The sequence below is a fragment of the Prionailurus viverrinus genome, chromosome B3 (assembly GCF_022837055.1).
Source record: "Prionailurus viverrinus isolate Anna chromosome B3, UM_Priviv_1.0, whole genome shotgun sequence".
Taxonomy (NCBI): domain Eukaryota; kingdom Metazoa; phylum Chordata; class Mammalia; order Carnivora; family Felidae; genus Prionailurus; species Prionailurus viverrinus.
This window is the reverse complement of record NC_062566.1, coordinates 103,213,746-103,228,611: the sequence shown is the minus strand read 5'-3', so window position 1 is coordinate 103,228,611 and position 14,866 is coordinate 103,213,746. Positions and strand designations below refer to the sequence as shown.

The window sequence follows — 14,866 nt, the reverse complement described above, 5'->3', positions numbered from 1 at the left end:
ATACTCATTAAAAGCTTTATAATGACCACTTTTTAAAGATTATTTTAACTGACTTTAAGCAAGCCATCTGGCAAACAATATTTCTAATAAAAATCAGCTACTGCATTTTGACAGTATTAGCCCTTAACAAAATTTAAGACATAAACTGAAGAAAATTTTCAAACAGGAATATAAAAAGATTTAATAAGTTAGGACCTGTTTAAAAATCTTTTTCCAAACTGTTAAAAAAAAAAACTGAATTTACAGTTAGGATTAAATAAATGGACTTTTTAGGCAACATCATGGTAAATGCTAAGTCATAAACATTAAGACCATAACATTAAAATCTGTCACATACAGTATAATGCAATGCTTTTTAAAGGTTAAAGAGTGACCATTAGCACAAGAATCAAACCCAAAAACAGGAGAAAAAAAAATCTTAATAAGTAGTGCTTGTTGCCTAAATTAGATCCAGAGAACAATTCTAAGATTTAAGCTTCTAGACATATTTACAAATGCCAATATTATCTTTTTCATAGAATCTAACACACGAATATACATAGAAAAAGAAACAAAGTGTGTTTTTTACTTATTAAGGATTCAGGAAGATAAAAAGAAATTTAATAATTCTTTCTATTAGTCAATAAGAACTAAACATACATTAACATTTTAACAGAAACAATGAATGATCATTTAAAAATTAAAGTAACAGAGAATTTTTAAAAATAAAATTAGGAAACCTAAAATTCAAAATGTACTGATATTTAAAAACAATCTGTTGTAATTAATTGGTCTAATGAATACAGTAAATTTCTAACTTTTATTTAACCACCATGTTACATGCTCTAAACAGTGAAGAAAGTATGTGCAATAATGACTTGCAGGTGAAGAAAACAGGAAGTTGCAGGGAGTTTGGGGGGAGGTCTCACAAAAACCAATATTAACTCCAGGTTATACACAATGTACAACATTGGCAGTTTTACATCTTGCTTCATGCCCCACTGAATTAAAGGGGAGCGTCATGCCAATAGCACTCAATGAGGCAGCAAAACATTACTTTGAGTACTAAAAAAATACGCAAAGAATAATTACTATGCAGAGCCAGCTAACCTCAAAATTATATCTAAAATCTCTTTATACTAGATGCAATATTTTTTAAATATTAAAGTATATTTTCATTTCATGTCTAAGTTCTATTTTGAATTAATTCAATTAATTGTATAAAGGAGAAGCATTACCAAGGAAAAGTATGTCCCTCTTTGTATAAAATGATGGGGGAAAGAACCTTTCAATAAAATAATTAGAACATCAGTATTTACTAATTCATTCTTTAAAGTTTTCAATTTTCACAAAATTCATGTCAACAAAAAAAGGTAAAACACATGTGTCATTTCAACTGTTAAAGGCACAACTGACAATGATTTCAAGAAAAATTAGTGGAAATCACTAAGAAAAATATATTCTATTTTATATGCTGTCTTTATTTTTAGAACCAAATTTACATTCTACTTACACAAAGTAGATAGGGTTTATGAAACACATTTTCTATCTAAGCCTCATTAATGCCCTTACTCTTACTTTTCCTCACTTTCTCACCTACTTTTAATTTTATTATCTTGTTTTCTCTTTTTATTCCTGGTCAGCTCACATTTGGCCAAAAGAATGGTATAAAAATATACACATACACATTTACCTAATCATAGAGTTACAAATACCACATCAACTAGACTGACGAATTAAAGTATGTTACCACTACATAGAAATTAATTATGTGGACAGAAAAGGAAAGGGAAGAATGCAAAAGACTTTCCTGGAAAGGACGATTTCTACTGTGATTTTATGTTATCACCCTAGGTTATAAGCATCAAATAATATACCATCAAATCTGTGAAACATTTCCGAAGCCTTAGTTATTATTACTGCTATTATCTAACAATGATGACTACTTGAGGAGCTAATTATTGGAAAACACAATTTGCAAAACACTGCCATTTCTTTCAAATACATTCTTTCTCATGCAAAAATATGAAACATAGTTCTCACAGAGTAAATAGAATCACTATAAATTTCACATGAAGCCAAAACACTTGAAAATGGGCTAGTTATAAGAAAGCCAGTGTTAATCAGGAGAAAACTGCCTTAAAAACAAAGCATTTTCATCAGTAAGCTTAAAAACATAAATAACCTATTAATAGTACACTGCCTTACATCAGTTACATTGCTCTTTCATCTAAAAATAAAACGGATATTGACAAAATGGGTTTTTTTTAATAAAGGAATAGAAGTTGAATACACCAGCACTGAATATGCCAATAAAAATGCCATTTAAATGCCATTATCCAGCATAATAAAAATGAAAAATAAACTCTGAATACTAATGATTTGTTCAAGACATTTAGCATTATTACATACCAGTTCATCTAAAAAAGCTTGCTTGTTCTTCCTTTTTAGAATCTGCTGCAGTTGTTCTTCTTTTTGAATAAACAGTCTTCTTTGTTCATTTTCCTGTCTTTCTACCTCTAAAGCTTCTTCCAATTCCTCCTGTTCCCGAGTCTAAAACAGAAATATTTATATATAGCATGGAATAAATTTAGTAACCAAAATCAATCCGTTACTGCACTCCGACACTTTCTGGATACATAAAACATACTAGTCACTTAAGAGTTTAATAGAGCAGCAATTCTACTCTGCAGGAACTAGAGTTCATTTTATTATTTCACATGGACATGTTACTATGAAAGAGAATGACACCTATCATTTAACTAACACCTAAACAAGTACACTTCACTCAGTTGCAGAGCTGTAGGAAATGTGTTTAATAAAGAATTTATTTATTGATCATTATTACAGATAGTTTTGAGTAATTCATTTTAGAGGATTTAACAAGAAAAACAAAAACAAAACCCAATAAAAACAACAGAGACAATCTACATACAGAACTACCAATTGAAACACTCCATTGAAAGGACTGACTTATTTAATAGAAACAATTTCCAGAACATTCTAAGTAATGAAAAGTTATCAATGTCCTAAGCTTCTTTTCCCTAAGCTGAAATAAGTCTTTATGATGCTAGAGTTCCAAACATCATCATGTTGCAAAAAACTGAAATTATTTTCTAACATAAGCATATAAATTTCAAGTCTTCTTTGTGCACTGAAAAATTCAAAATTCAAAGCTAATATGTAAACAGAATGAACTATAGTTCTACTCATTCTCCTTTTATGGAGTGCCTCGGAAATATTAAATAATTCCAGGTTCTGAAATTTATTCCAACTTAAAGTCATAATTGAAAGCAATACTATACATAGTCTTTGTTCTTTCATTCTTATGAATGAAAAATACAGTAAAATCTAAATGGCTTTATTTTAAAGCTCTTTTTTTTTTTTTTTTACTTTGACAGAACATTGAGAATTTATGGCACCTTGAGGTAAATGCAGAACGGAGGAAGAGAACATAATAGGTTTGAGCATCATAAATATATGAATAGCAGACACCTCAGAGAAAAATATATTTATATTTAAAATAATATTTAAAACCCTTCGGACTTCAAGCTGTATTACAAAGCTGAAATCATCAAGAGAGTATGGTACAGGCACAAAAGCAGACACTCAGATCAATGGAATAGAATAGAGAACCCAGAAATGGACCAACAAATGTATGGCCAACTAATCTTTGACAAAGCAGGAAAGAATATCCAATGGAATAAAGACGGTCTCTTCAGCAAGTGGTGCTGGGAAAACTGGACAGAGAGATGCAGAAAAATCAACCTGGGGGGCGCCTGGGTGGCGCAGTCGGTTGAGCCTCCGACTTCAGCCAGGTCACGATCTCGCGGTCCGGGAGTTTGAGCCCCACGTCAGGCTCTGGGCTGATGGCTCAGAGCCTGGAGCCTGTTTCCGATTCTGTGTCTCCCTCTCTCTCTGCCCCTCCCCCGTTCATGCTCTGTCTCTCTCTGTCCCAAAAATAAATAAACGTTGAAAAAAAAAAAATTTAAAAAAAAAAAAAAATCAACCTGGACAACTTTCTTACACCATACACAAAAATAAACTCAAAATGGATGAAAGACCTAAATATAAGACAGGAAGCCATCAAAATCCTTGAGGAGAAAGCAGGCAAGAACCTCTTTAACCTTGGCCGCAGCAACTTCTTACTTAACATGTCTCCGGAGGCAAGGGAAACAAAAGCAAAAATGAGCTATTGGGACCTCATCAAAATAAAAAGCTTCTGCAAAGCGAAGGCAACAATCAGAAAAACCAAAAGGCAACTAACGGAATGGGAGAAAACATTTGCAAATGACGTATCAGATAAAGCATTAGGATCCTAAATCTATAAAGAACTTATCAAACTCAACACCCAAAAAACAAATAATCCAGTGAAGAAATGGGCAAAAGACATGAATAGACACTTCTCCAAAGAACACATCCAGATGGCCAACCGACACATGAAAAAATGCTCAACGTCACTCATCATCAGGGAAATACAAATCAAAACCACAATGAGATATCACCTCACACCTGTCAGAATGGCTAACATTAGCAACTCAGGCAACAACAGATGTTGGCGAGGATGAGGAGAAAGAGGATCTCTTTTGCACTGCTGGTGCGAATGCAAACTGGTGCAGCCACTCTGGAAAACGGTATGGAGGTTTAAAATTAAAAATAGAACTACCCTATGACCCAGCAGTTGCACTACTAGGTATTTATTCAAGGGATACAGATGTGCTGTTTCAAACGGGCACATGCACCCCAATGTTTATAGCAGCACTATCAACGATAGCCAAAGTATGAAAAGAGCCCAAATGTCCATCAATGGATGAATGGATAAAGAAGATGTGGTATATGGATACAATGGAGTATTACTCGGTAATCAGAAAGAATGAAACTTGCCATTTGCAACTATGTGGATGGAACTAGAGGGTATTATGCTAAGTGAAATTAGTCAGTCAGAGAAACACAAATATCATATGACTTCACTCATAGGAGAACTTTAAGTTACAAAACAGATGAACACACGGGAAGGGAAGTAAAAATAATATAAAAACAGGGAGGGAGACAAAAACATAAAGAGAGGGGCGCCTGGGTGGCTTAGTCGGTTAAGCGTCCAACTTCAACTCAGGTCACTATCTCGCGGTCCGTGAGTTCAAGCCCCACGTCAGGCTCTGGGCTTATGGCTCAGAGCCTGGAGCCTGCTTCTGATTCTGTGTCTCCCTCTCTCTCTGCCCCTCCCCCATTCATGCTCTGTCTCTGTCTCAAAAATAAATAAACGTTAAAAAAAAATTTTTTTAAACAAACAAAAACAAAAAACAAAAACATAAAGAGACTCTTAAATATGGTGAACAAACAGAGGGTTAATGGAGGGGTTGTGGGAAGGATGATGGGCTAAATCGGTAAGGGGCATTAAAGAATCTACTCCTGAAATCATCGTTGCACTATATGCTAACATGGATGTAAATTAAAAAAATAAGTTAAATAAAAATTTTTTTAAAAACCATTTACTAGATTTTTTTTTAGTTCACACATTAGATAAACTCCCAAAAAACAAAGTTCTCAACCAAAAAGATGATTCACCTACAATTCAAACTCAGTACTATATCCAAAATTAAGTTTAGCATCTGGCCTCCCAAAGTGATCACACACCTATATTCCTTGTGTCCACAAAGTGCACACCTACATCTCAGTCAACTTCATTTGAAACTGCAAATTTAGCTCTATTTACTCCCTCTCTCCCTCCCATTCCTCTTAAATTAAATCAGTCTCTACATCCTATTAGCATCGCTCCCTATAATTTTACAAATGTTTCCTTCTCTATTGCCAAGGTCGCTACTCTAATTCAGGCCCCCCAGTGGAGAGGAGAATTCAAACTTCATCTAGAAGGATTAGTAGGAATAAATGTAAAAAGTCAGGGGCTGAGATATGAAGGCTGGAAAAGTGAACTACTTGATTAGAGGCATAGAAGCAGAAAAAGATGAGCCACATAGTAAAATAGTGCCATAGAATCAATTAAGTGTAACAAGATACAGTGAAAAGAGAATTGATAGAGTGGTAAATTCTCCTTGCAATGATAAAAGGACACACAGAGAAAGAAAAGATTTCATAGGGAGTATTATGGGTTAAATGTATCCCCCCCCCCAAATATATGTTGAAGTCTTAACCCCTAGTACATGTAAAAGTGACCTTATTTGGAAATAGGGTCTTTGCAGACATAATCAAATTAAGATGGGGTCATACTAGAAATTCAGACACAGACACACAGGGGAGAAGGCCATGTGGAGACAAAGGTAGAGATCAGAGTGGTACTGAAGGTTCTGACAACCACCAGAAGCTAGAAGAGGCAAGGAAGGATTCTTCCCTAGAGCATTTAGAGAAAGCATGACCTTGATGATACCTTAATTTCAGACTTCTAGACTCTAAATTCCTTTTTTAGTAATTTATTTCATTGGCTCTCGGAAACCTAGGAGGTTGAGGCAAACACTTGAAACGGTAGGTATTTACCCCATTGGAGAGTGGAACAGCTATATGGGCAGAGAAAACAAAGGTGCAAAGACATGAATAAAACTGGAATGCTTAGTATATCCAAGTCATGAAGTATGGGGGTGGGGGAAAGCTCTAGATAAAACTGGAAAGGAAAGCAGAGGACAAATCATGGAGCATCCATCAAACTATACTAAGGAAATCTGTGTCATTAAGGAAATCTGAGGGATAACTTTAGAAAGATGATTAGAAGCAGTGAAGTATTCAGACCAATGGGATCATAACTGAAGACAGGAAAACTGGTTAGAAGAACATTTCGATACCCAGATAAGAAATGATGAGAGCCCTAAATAAGGTAATAATAGAATTAGAGGAGGAACCAGGTTTGAAAAATGATGGGGAGAGACTATCAACAGTATAGGAAGACAGACCAGATATGGCTTGAACACTCGGATAAAGAATGCAAGAGAAACAAATGGTAAACATTTAAAAATTCAGCTCTGGAATGCTGAATTAAAAGTGCCTATAATAATCAAGAAATAAATGTCTATTAACGATACATACATATATATATATACACACATATATACATATACATATATATATACATATACGTATATACATATATATACATATATGTATACATATTACATAGTAAAATTCTACAAGCTCAGGAGAAAAACAATGTGCTGCAGAAACATTTGAGAGTAATTAGTATACAGGGTTAACTCATAGAGAGAAGCACTGAAAGGAACCATGTTTTAGACTCAGGAAGGAAAGCTTAAGTCTCCTAATCTTGAAAGGGGAAGGTGAGGGCAGCAGGACGAGGAGGAGAATGGAGTGGCCCCACAGAAGTTAAGAGAAGTTAAGGGAAGAGGGATTCCCTATCAAGGGAGAAGCCTACACCAAACACAGCCAACAGGCCCAGTGAGATTCAGACCAACAGTTCATCATCTTTGACAATGAGAAACTGGTAGCCTCAATTTTCTCACTGAAATAGAATATATGAGCATCTTGGACATAGTAGATCTCAATAAATATTCATTGGCTAGCTAGATGACTGAATAACCGGGAAAACAGCCATCATTAAAAAATCAAACACTGTGGGAATGAAGAAGAAGGTAATGGACTGAGAGAAGGAAAACAGGTTGAAAATTAAAGGTCTCTGTGTTCTTCCTCATGGCACTACGGTACCCAGTCAACCTCCCTTGCCTTCACCTCCTACTCCTAATACATCAGTATAGGACTTGCTATTTTAAACTCAAACTGTTTCTCCAATTCATCCCCACCTCTCCATTTCTTGTTTAAGTCACCTCTGAACCCACCAACATGACTGCAATAACTTCCCATTGGTTTCACAAATTCCAACCTCGATTCTCTCAAATTCAACCTCCACGAAACCACTATATTCATTCTAACAAAGACAATACATTATCGCTTGGTTTAAAACCCTTCAATGACGATCATCCACAACCAAGTTTTTATAACATTACTCTGAGGAATCTTGAATTCTCTAATAAGATGCCTAAGGTATACTACAAAGAGACTGAACAGATGGGAATTCAGCCTATCCCTCTACCCACTAAGAAAAGTTTGGTTTCACTTCAACCAAAGTATTCCAAGCAAGTTTTCATTTGAAGAAAAAGTTCACCGAAATTAGATTATTCTTTTACTGCAACACTCACTATTATTTCCTAGCTTAAAACTCTGAATGAGGGGTGCCTGGGTGGCTCAGTAGGTTCAGTGACTCTTGACTTTGGCTCGGGTCATAATCCCAGGGTTGTGAGATCGAGCTCCATATCGGGCTGAGCGTGGAGCCTGCTTAAGATTCATTCTCTGTCTCTCTCTGCCCCTCACCCGTGCTCTCTCTCTCTCAAAACAAACTTAAAAAAAAAAACTCTCTCTCTCTCTCTCTCCGTCTGCCCCTCCCCCACTCACACACTCTCTCTCTCTCTCTCTTCTCTCTAAAAATAAATAAATAAATGAAAACTTCAAACCTCTGAATGAAAAAAAGTACTCACTTAAAAGGAACATCCTTCTATTAATGAGTTAAATGGCGCTAATGGAACAAGTTACCTAAGAATACCTATTTTGCATGTATCTTCTAACTCAGTGAAAGCTACTGGGCAAAGAGAGTAATTTTTATGTCACACCGATCCTCTCAGAAATGAGACACCTTTCTAAGGAAGGCAGGCTGGGTATGAATGGAATTAGAATGTAGTGTCAATCCCTTGAGAACTTTATGGCAGGAAAGAAGTACTGAAATCAAACACTCCTATAAAGAGAAAGTCCCTCTAAACACAAGATGAAAACACAAGCTATGTGATCCAAATATGACTTGTATCATTTTTACCAATGATCACAAATTCCTGACAAAGTACCTCAAAAATAATCACCTCTGCTTTCCTCTAAAACTGGAAAGTCCAGCATTAAAAAAATGACAGCTAAACTGTATAAGTTGGACAATTAAATCTCTGCATGCTCACAATTCATCTCTCTCTCTCTCGCTCTCTCTCTCTCTGTATATATATATATATATATACACATACACACATATATATATGTGTGTGTGTACATATACATATACACATATATGTATATGTATACATATACAAATACTATATACATATACATAGTATTTCTGGCCTAGATTTCAGCTAAATTCTTTGTAATTTTAACTAGTTTTAGAGGAAGATAGCTTTTCAGGAATCAGATGGAAACATTCATTTCTAAGCAAAAGAAGAAAATACTTAGCAACCAACCAGCTTTAACTTATTTTTCTGAATGACATCTTTGTTTTCCTTTTGGTACATCTCCATTTTCTTTTTGGTGTTGTCCAAATCCACATTATTGGTCAAGTTGAAAACTGCATCAGAAAGGAAACAATGACATGAAAACAGTTTTAATATAAATCTTGAGTGGACAATAAAAAAAATTCATCACACTGACTTAATTCATCAGATTGTCATTACTTACAGCTATATTTATGTCCTTTTACCTAATACCTACTTTAGAAACTAGTTCTAGTTCAGCAACTATGTTTCCAGAGCCAAAGACTATCAGACTATCACACAGAATATCTAAATCTCTGAATCACCCCAGAAAACCTAAGATACGTGTTTGTCATAATCACATTAGATTTGATTTTTAAAGTCCCCATTTTAACTTTAAAAGTACATAAAAGATTACTTAAATTATTTAAATATAAACAGTAAGTCTGGGATCTATTATACTAGTCAGAATCAAAACTGAAAAGAATCTGTGCTCTACAAAGAGAAAATTTATCCAACAGAATAAAAAATATTATATAATTATATAATTTATAGAAAACAAAAACAAGTTTAATTTGCATTCCAATGGTCCCTATAGTCTAGATGTAAAGAAGCATGATATAGGGGCACGTGGTGGCTCAGTCAGTTAGGCATCCAACTTCAGCTCAGGTCATAATCTCGCACTTGAGCCCCACATCAGGCTCTGAGCTGTCAGCTCAGAGACTGGAGCCTGCTTCAGATTCTGTGTCTGCCTCTCTCTCTACCCCTTCCCCGCTCTCTCTCTTTCTCTCAAAAATAAATAAACATTAAAAAAAATTTTAATAAGTAAATATGATATTGACAGCAGTTAAAAATTATGGGGTGCCTGGGTGGCGCAGTCGGTTAAGCGTCCGACTTCAGTCAGGTCACGATCTCGCGGTCCGGGAGTTCGAGCCCCACGTCAGGCTCTGGGCTGATGGCTCGGAGACTGGAGCCTGTTTCCGATTCTGTGTCTCCCTCTCTCTCTGCCCCTCCCTGCTCATGCTCTGTCTCTCTCTGTCTCAAAAATAAATAAACCATTAAAAAAAAAACATTAAAAAAAAACAAAAAAAAGATGATAAATTTTCAATGAGTTAGATTTTTAATGTATAATTATTTAATAATTTTATAATTTTTTATATAATTCTGACTCAAAATAATGCCTTACTCCCTTCTAAGTTTACCTATATAAATCAAAGTGTCAATATAATACTCTGAATAACAACCAAAAAACTCTTTCGGTACAGGGCACCTGGGAGGCTCAGTCAGTTAAGCGTCCAACTCTGGCTCAGGTTATGATCTCACAGTTCATGAGTTTGAGTCCTGCATCGGGCTCTATGCTGTCAGCACAGAGTCCACTTTGGATTCTCTGCCCCTCCCCTTTTCGTGCATGCTCTCTCTCTCTCTCAAAAATAAATTTTAAAAATAAGAAACTCTTTTGGTACATACAAATTCATATCATAAAGTACCACCACACTACCCCACATGTTACTGTGTTTGCATCAGCCTGTCTAAAGAAAAATCCAGGGGCGCCTGGGTGGCTCAGTCGGTTAAGCATCCGACTTCGGCTCAGGTCATGATCTCGTGGTCCGTGGGTTCGAGCCCGGCATCGGGCTCTGTGCTGACAGCTCAGAGCCTGGAGCCTGTTTCTGATTCTGTGTCTCCCTCTTTTTCTGACCCTCCCCTGTTCATGTTCTCTCTCTCTCTCTCTCTCAAAAATAAATAAATGTTAAAAAAATTTTTTTTGTTTAAATAAAAAAAAGAAAAAAAAGAAAAATCCATATTATTAAGATTCTCCTGTTCCATAATTCAATTCAGACCTGCCTGGGCTTCTTCTGTAATCTTTTCCATCCATTATTACCTATTCTATCCCTTCACCAATTACTTTTCCCTACTTCCTGCTTGTTCTATAAACAGGTTTCATCCCCTAAACAACTATGCTCTAAGCCATGTCTCTAAGTGAAACAGTGAGCCCTGTCTCACTCTTTCCTTTAATAACCATCTCAAATAGTTGCTTGACTTTTTGCTTTTACTTGTTCTTTTTTTTTTCTTATTTGAGTACAGTTGACACATAATGTTATATTAGTTTCAGATGTACAACACAGTGATTCAACAACCAAATGTTATGATATGCTCACCACAAGTTTAGCTATCAACTGTCACCATGCAACCCTATTACAACACCAATGACTATATTCCATATGCTGTACCTTTTATTCCTATGACTTATTCATTCCATAACTGGAAGCCTGTATCTCCTACTCCCATTCACCCATGTTACCCATCCCCTCATCCCCTCCCTACTGGCAATGATCAGTTTGTTCTCTATTTTTATCAGTTTGATTCCACTTTTTGTTTGTTTTTTTAGATTCCACATATAAGTGAAATCATATGATGTGTCTCCTAAGGCAAAGGAAACAAAAGCCAAAATAAACTACTGGGACTACATCAAAATAAGAAGCTTTTTGCACAGTGAAAAAAAACCATCAACAAAACAAAAAGTCAACCTGTTGAATGAGAGAAGGTATTTGCAAATGATATATCTGAAAAGGGGTTAATATATAAAATTTATAAAAAACTGATACAACTCTACACCAAAAAAACCCAAATAATCCAATTGAAAATAGGCAGAGGAGGGGCAGCTGGGTGGTTCAGTCAGTTAAGCATCCGACTTCAGCTCAGGTCATGATCCCACAGTTCGTGGGTTCGAGTCCTGCATCAGGTTCTGTGCTAACAGCTTGGAGCCTGCAGCCTACTTCAGATTCTATGTCTCCCTCTGTCTCTGCCCCTCCCCTGCTAGCGCTCTCTTTCTCTCTCTCTCAAAAATAAACAGTAAAAAAAATTTTGTTTAAATAGGCAGAGGACCTAAATGAACATTTTTCCAAAGAAGATACACAAATGGCTAACAGACACATGAAAAGATGTTCAACATCCCTAATCATCAGGGAAATGCAAACCAAAACCACAATGAGATATCACCTTACACCTATCAGAATGGCTAAAATCAAAACAGAAAGAAATAACAAGTGTCGGCAAAGATGCAGAGAAAAAGGAACCCACATATACTGTTGGTGGGAATGTAAATTAATACAGCAACTGTGAAAAACAATATGAAGGTTCTCAAAAAAGTAAAGGTAGAAATACCATATGATACAGTAATTCACTACCTGGTATTTACCCAAAGAAAACAAAAACACTAATTCAAAAGATGTATGCACCACTCTGTTTATTGCAGCATCATTTACAATAGCCATGATACGGAAGCAATTCACATGTCCGTCAATAGAGGAACAGAAAGAGAAGGTGTGGGATATATACATATACAATGGAATATTAGCCATTTAAAAAAAAAATGAGGTCTTGGCATTTGTGACAACAGGTATGGACGTGGAGGGTACTACACTAAGTGAAGTAAGTCAGACAGAGAAAGTCAAATAGTACCTAGACTTTTGGATTATAGAGCCCTGTAAGAGTTGAAAAGTAATATTGGGAGCCCAACACAGCGTTACCTATTTTGTTGAATAAGGCATCAAACATACCCTAAAAACCAATTTGATCCATAATTTCATTTTTATCTCCTCAAAGGCCACCTTATTTCAGAACGTCAAATTATCATAATCATTGTTAATATCCCAGACTCATTTAGGTATGTAGAAAAAACAAAAGCAAACATCAATTCTATGATATGCAATCTTAAAACTCTGGGAGAAATTAGAGAAAATGAGAAACAACAGCCCCCAGCTACTTCTCCAGCCTTTTTTTTACCACAAAGTAGAAAAGAAAATAATAATGGTGGTAAACCAGGAAATCTGGCTAGGATACAATGTAAGGCATTCCCCATAAATCACATTCTGGCCCCAACACACAACAGAGGAGGAGGCTCAAAACTACCAAGTGCCCTTAGAAAGTCAACTGAGATCCATTAGTTAATACAGTATGATTCCACTACCTTCCACTACCTACCAATCGCTCACATTTTACTCCTTGTATTTAACAGGTCATCTATTAAGCCACCAAATCCAGTAATCTACCATCCTCAATATCTATGCCACTCAACACTATTCATCACTTACGCTTCCTTAGGCACTTCCTTCTCTTGACTAACTTAAATACATTCTCCTGATCTCTCCCCTACTATTCCAACGACTCTTTCCTGTTTCCATCTCTGGCTCTTCTTGGCTTCTAAGTAATCTATATAATTCTAGCTTTTGCCTTCTTTGCTCCCTCCCTATTCTTGAGGCAATCTCATCACTTCCCATAGTTTCAACCAAATAAATGCCAGCAAAAGCTGACACCATCTCAAAGTGCATTTCAGAAAACCAGTTAATAGATTAATGACATTAATGACACCAAGACTTAACACCTGATTCATCTGACCCACTCTCCTTTGCATTCCACAAACACCAGTTCCCAAATCCTACAGTTACCACCAAAATCTCTTTAAAACTGCCCTTATTCTCAAAGTGCCCTGACAATATACCAAACCATATAATATTTCTCCCTGGATAACGTATAATAATCTCTGCCTTCATTTTCTATTTCCAGAATCTTCGCATCTGACCCTACACTCTAACCAATCCGTAATATACAGTGCTGTCAGACTAATATCTCTGAAGCATACCTCAAATCCCCTTCCAGTTCTACCATCCTATAGTGCTCTCATCCCCTCTGCCTTTCCCCCTTTTACTAAACAAATAAATAAATCAAACACTTTCGAAGCCTTTCTTTTTTTTTTTAAGTTTATTTAACGTGTGCATTCACACGTTAGGGAGGGGTAGAAAGAGAGGGAGAGAGAGAATCCCAAGCAGGCTCCATGCAGTCAGCCTGGAGCCTGCTGCAGGGCTAAATCTCACCAATCGCTGAGATCATGACCTGAGCCAAAATCAAGAGTCAGACGCTTAACTGAAACTAAAGATCTCTCACTGGGGAGATCACCCCTAAACACATGAACTGAATAATACAAGACACAATATCATCAAATGACAACAGGGAAAAACTAAAAGTATCCTTGCTTCATGTATTCAACAATATTTAGTACTGTTCTAGTTGTTGAGTGTTTATTAAAAGAATAAACTATCGTGGGGCACCTGGATAGCTCAGTTGGTGAAGTGTCCGACTTCAGCTCAGGTCATGATCTCACAGTTCATGGCTTCGAGGCCCACGTCAGGCTCTACACTGACAGCTTAGAGCCTGGAACCTGCTTCAGATTCTGTGTCTCCCTCTCTCTCTGCCCCTCTTCTGCTTGCACTCTGTCTCTCTTTCTCTTTCTCTCAAAAATAAACATTAAAAAAATTAATAAACTATTCTTCCTTTTTTTAAAATTTTTTTTTAATTTTTATTTATTTTTGAGACAGACTGAGCATGAGTGGGGGAGGGACAGAGAGAGAAGGAGACACAGAATCCAAAACAGGCTCCAGGCTCTGAGCTGTCAGCACAGAGCCCGACGCAGGGCTCGAACCCACAAACTGTGAGATCATGACCTGAGCTGAAGTCAGACGCCTAACCAACTGAGCCACCCAGGAGCCCCATTAACTATTCTTCCTTTTAATGGAATCAGCTACCAATTAACCCTACAAAGTTCTGATTATGTCATTCAGTCATGAGTCACTCAGTTCACTCATTGCTTCTGT

At 36.3% G+C, this 14,866-nt stretch overlaps 1 protein-coding gene across 2 annotated transcripts in view; it reads right to left on the bottom strand.

The window, feature by feature from the left end:
- Window positions 1-14,866, bottom strand: part of MNAT1 (MNAT1 component of CDK activating kinase) — a 216,098-nt gene that overhangs the window by 129,761 nt on the left and 71,471 nt on the right. For both annotated transcript variants that reach the window (XM_047860983.1, XM_047860981.1), the window contains 2 exons: window positions 9,210-9,313; window positions 2,392-2,532 (listed from right to left, as the gene is read on the bottom strand). In XM_047860983.1, the coding sequence (XP_047716939.1) occupies window positions 2,392-2,532; window positions 9,210-9,313 (245 nt within the window). The remainder of the gene's footprint in view (window positions 1-2,391; window positions 2,533-9,209; window positions 9,314-14,866) is intronic.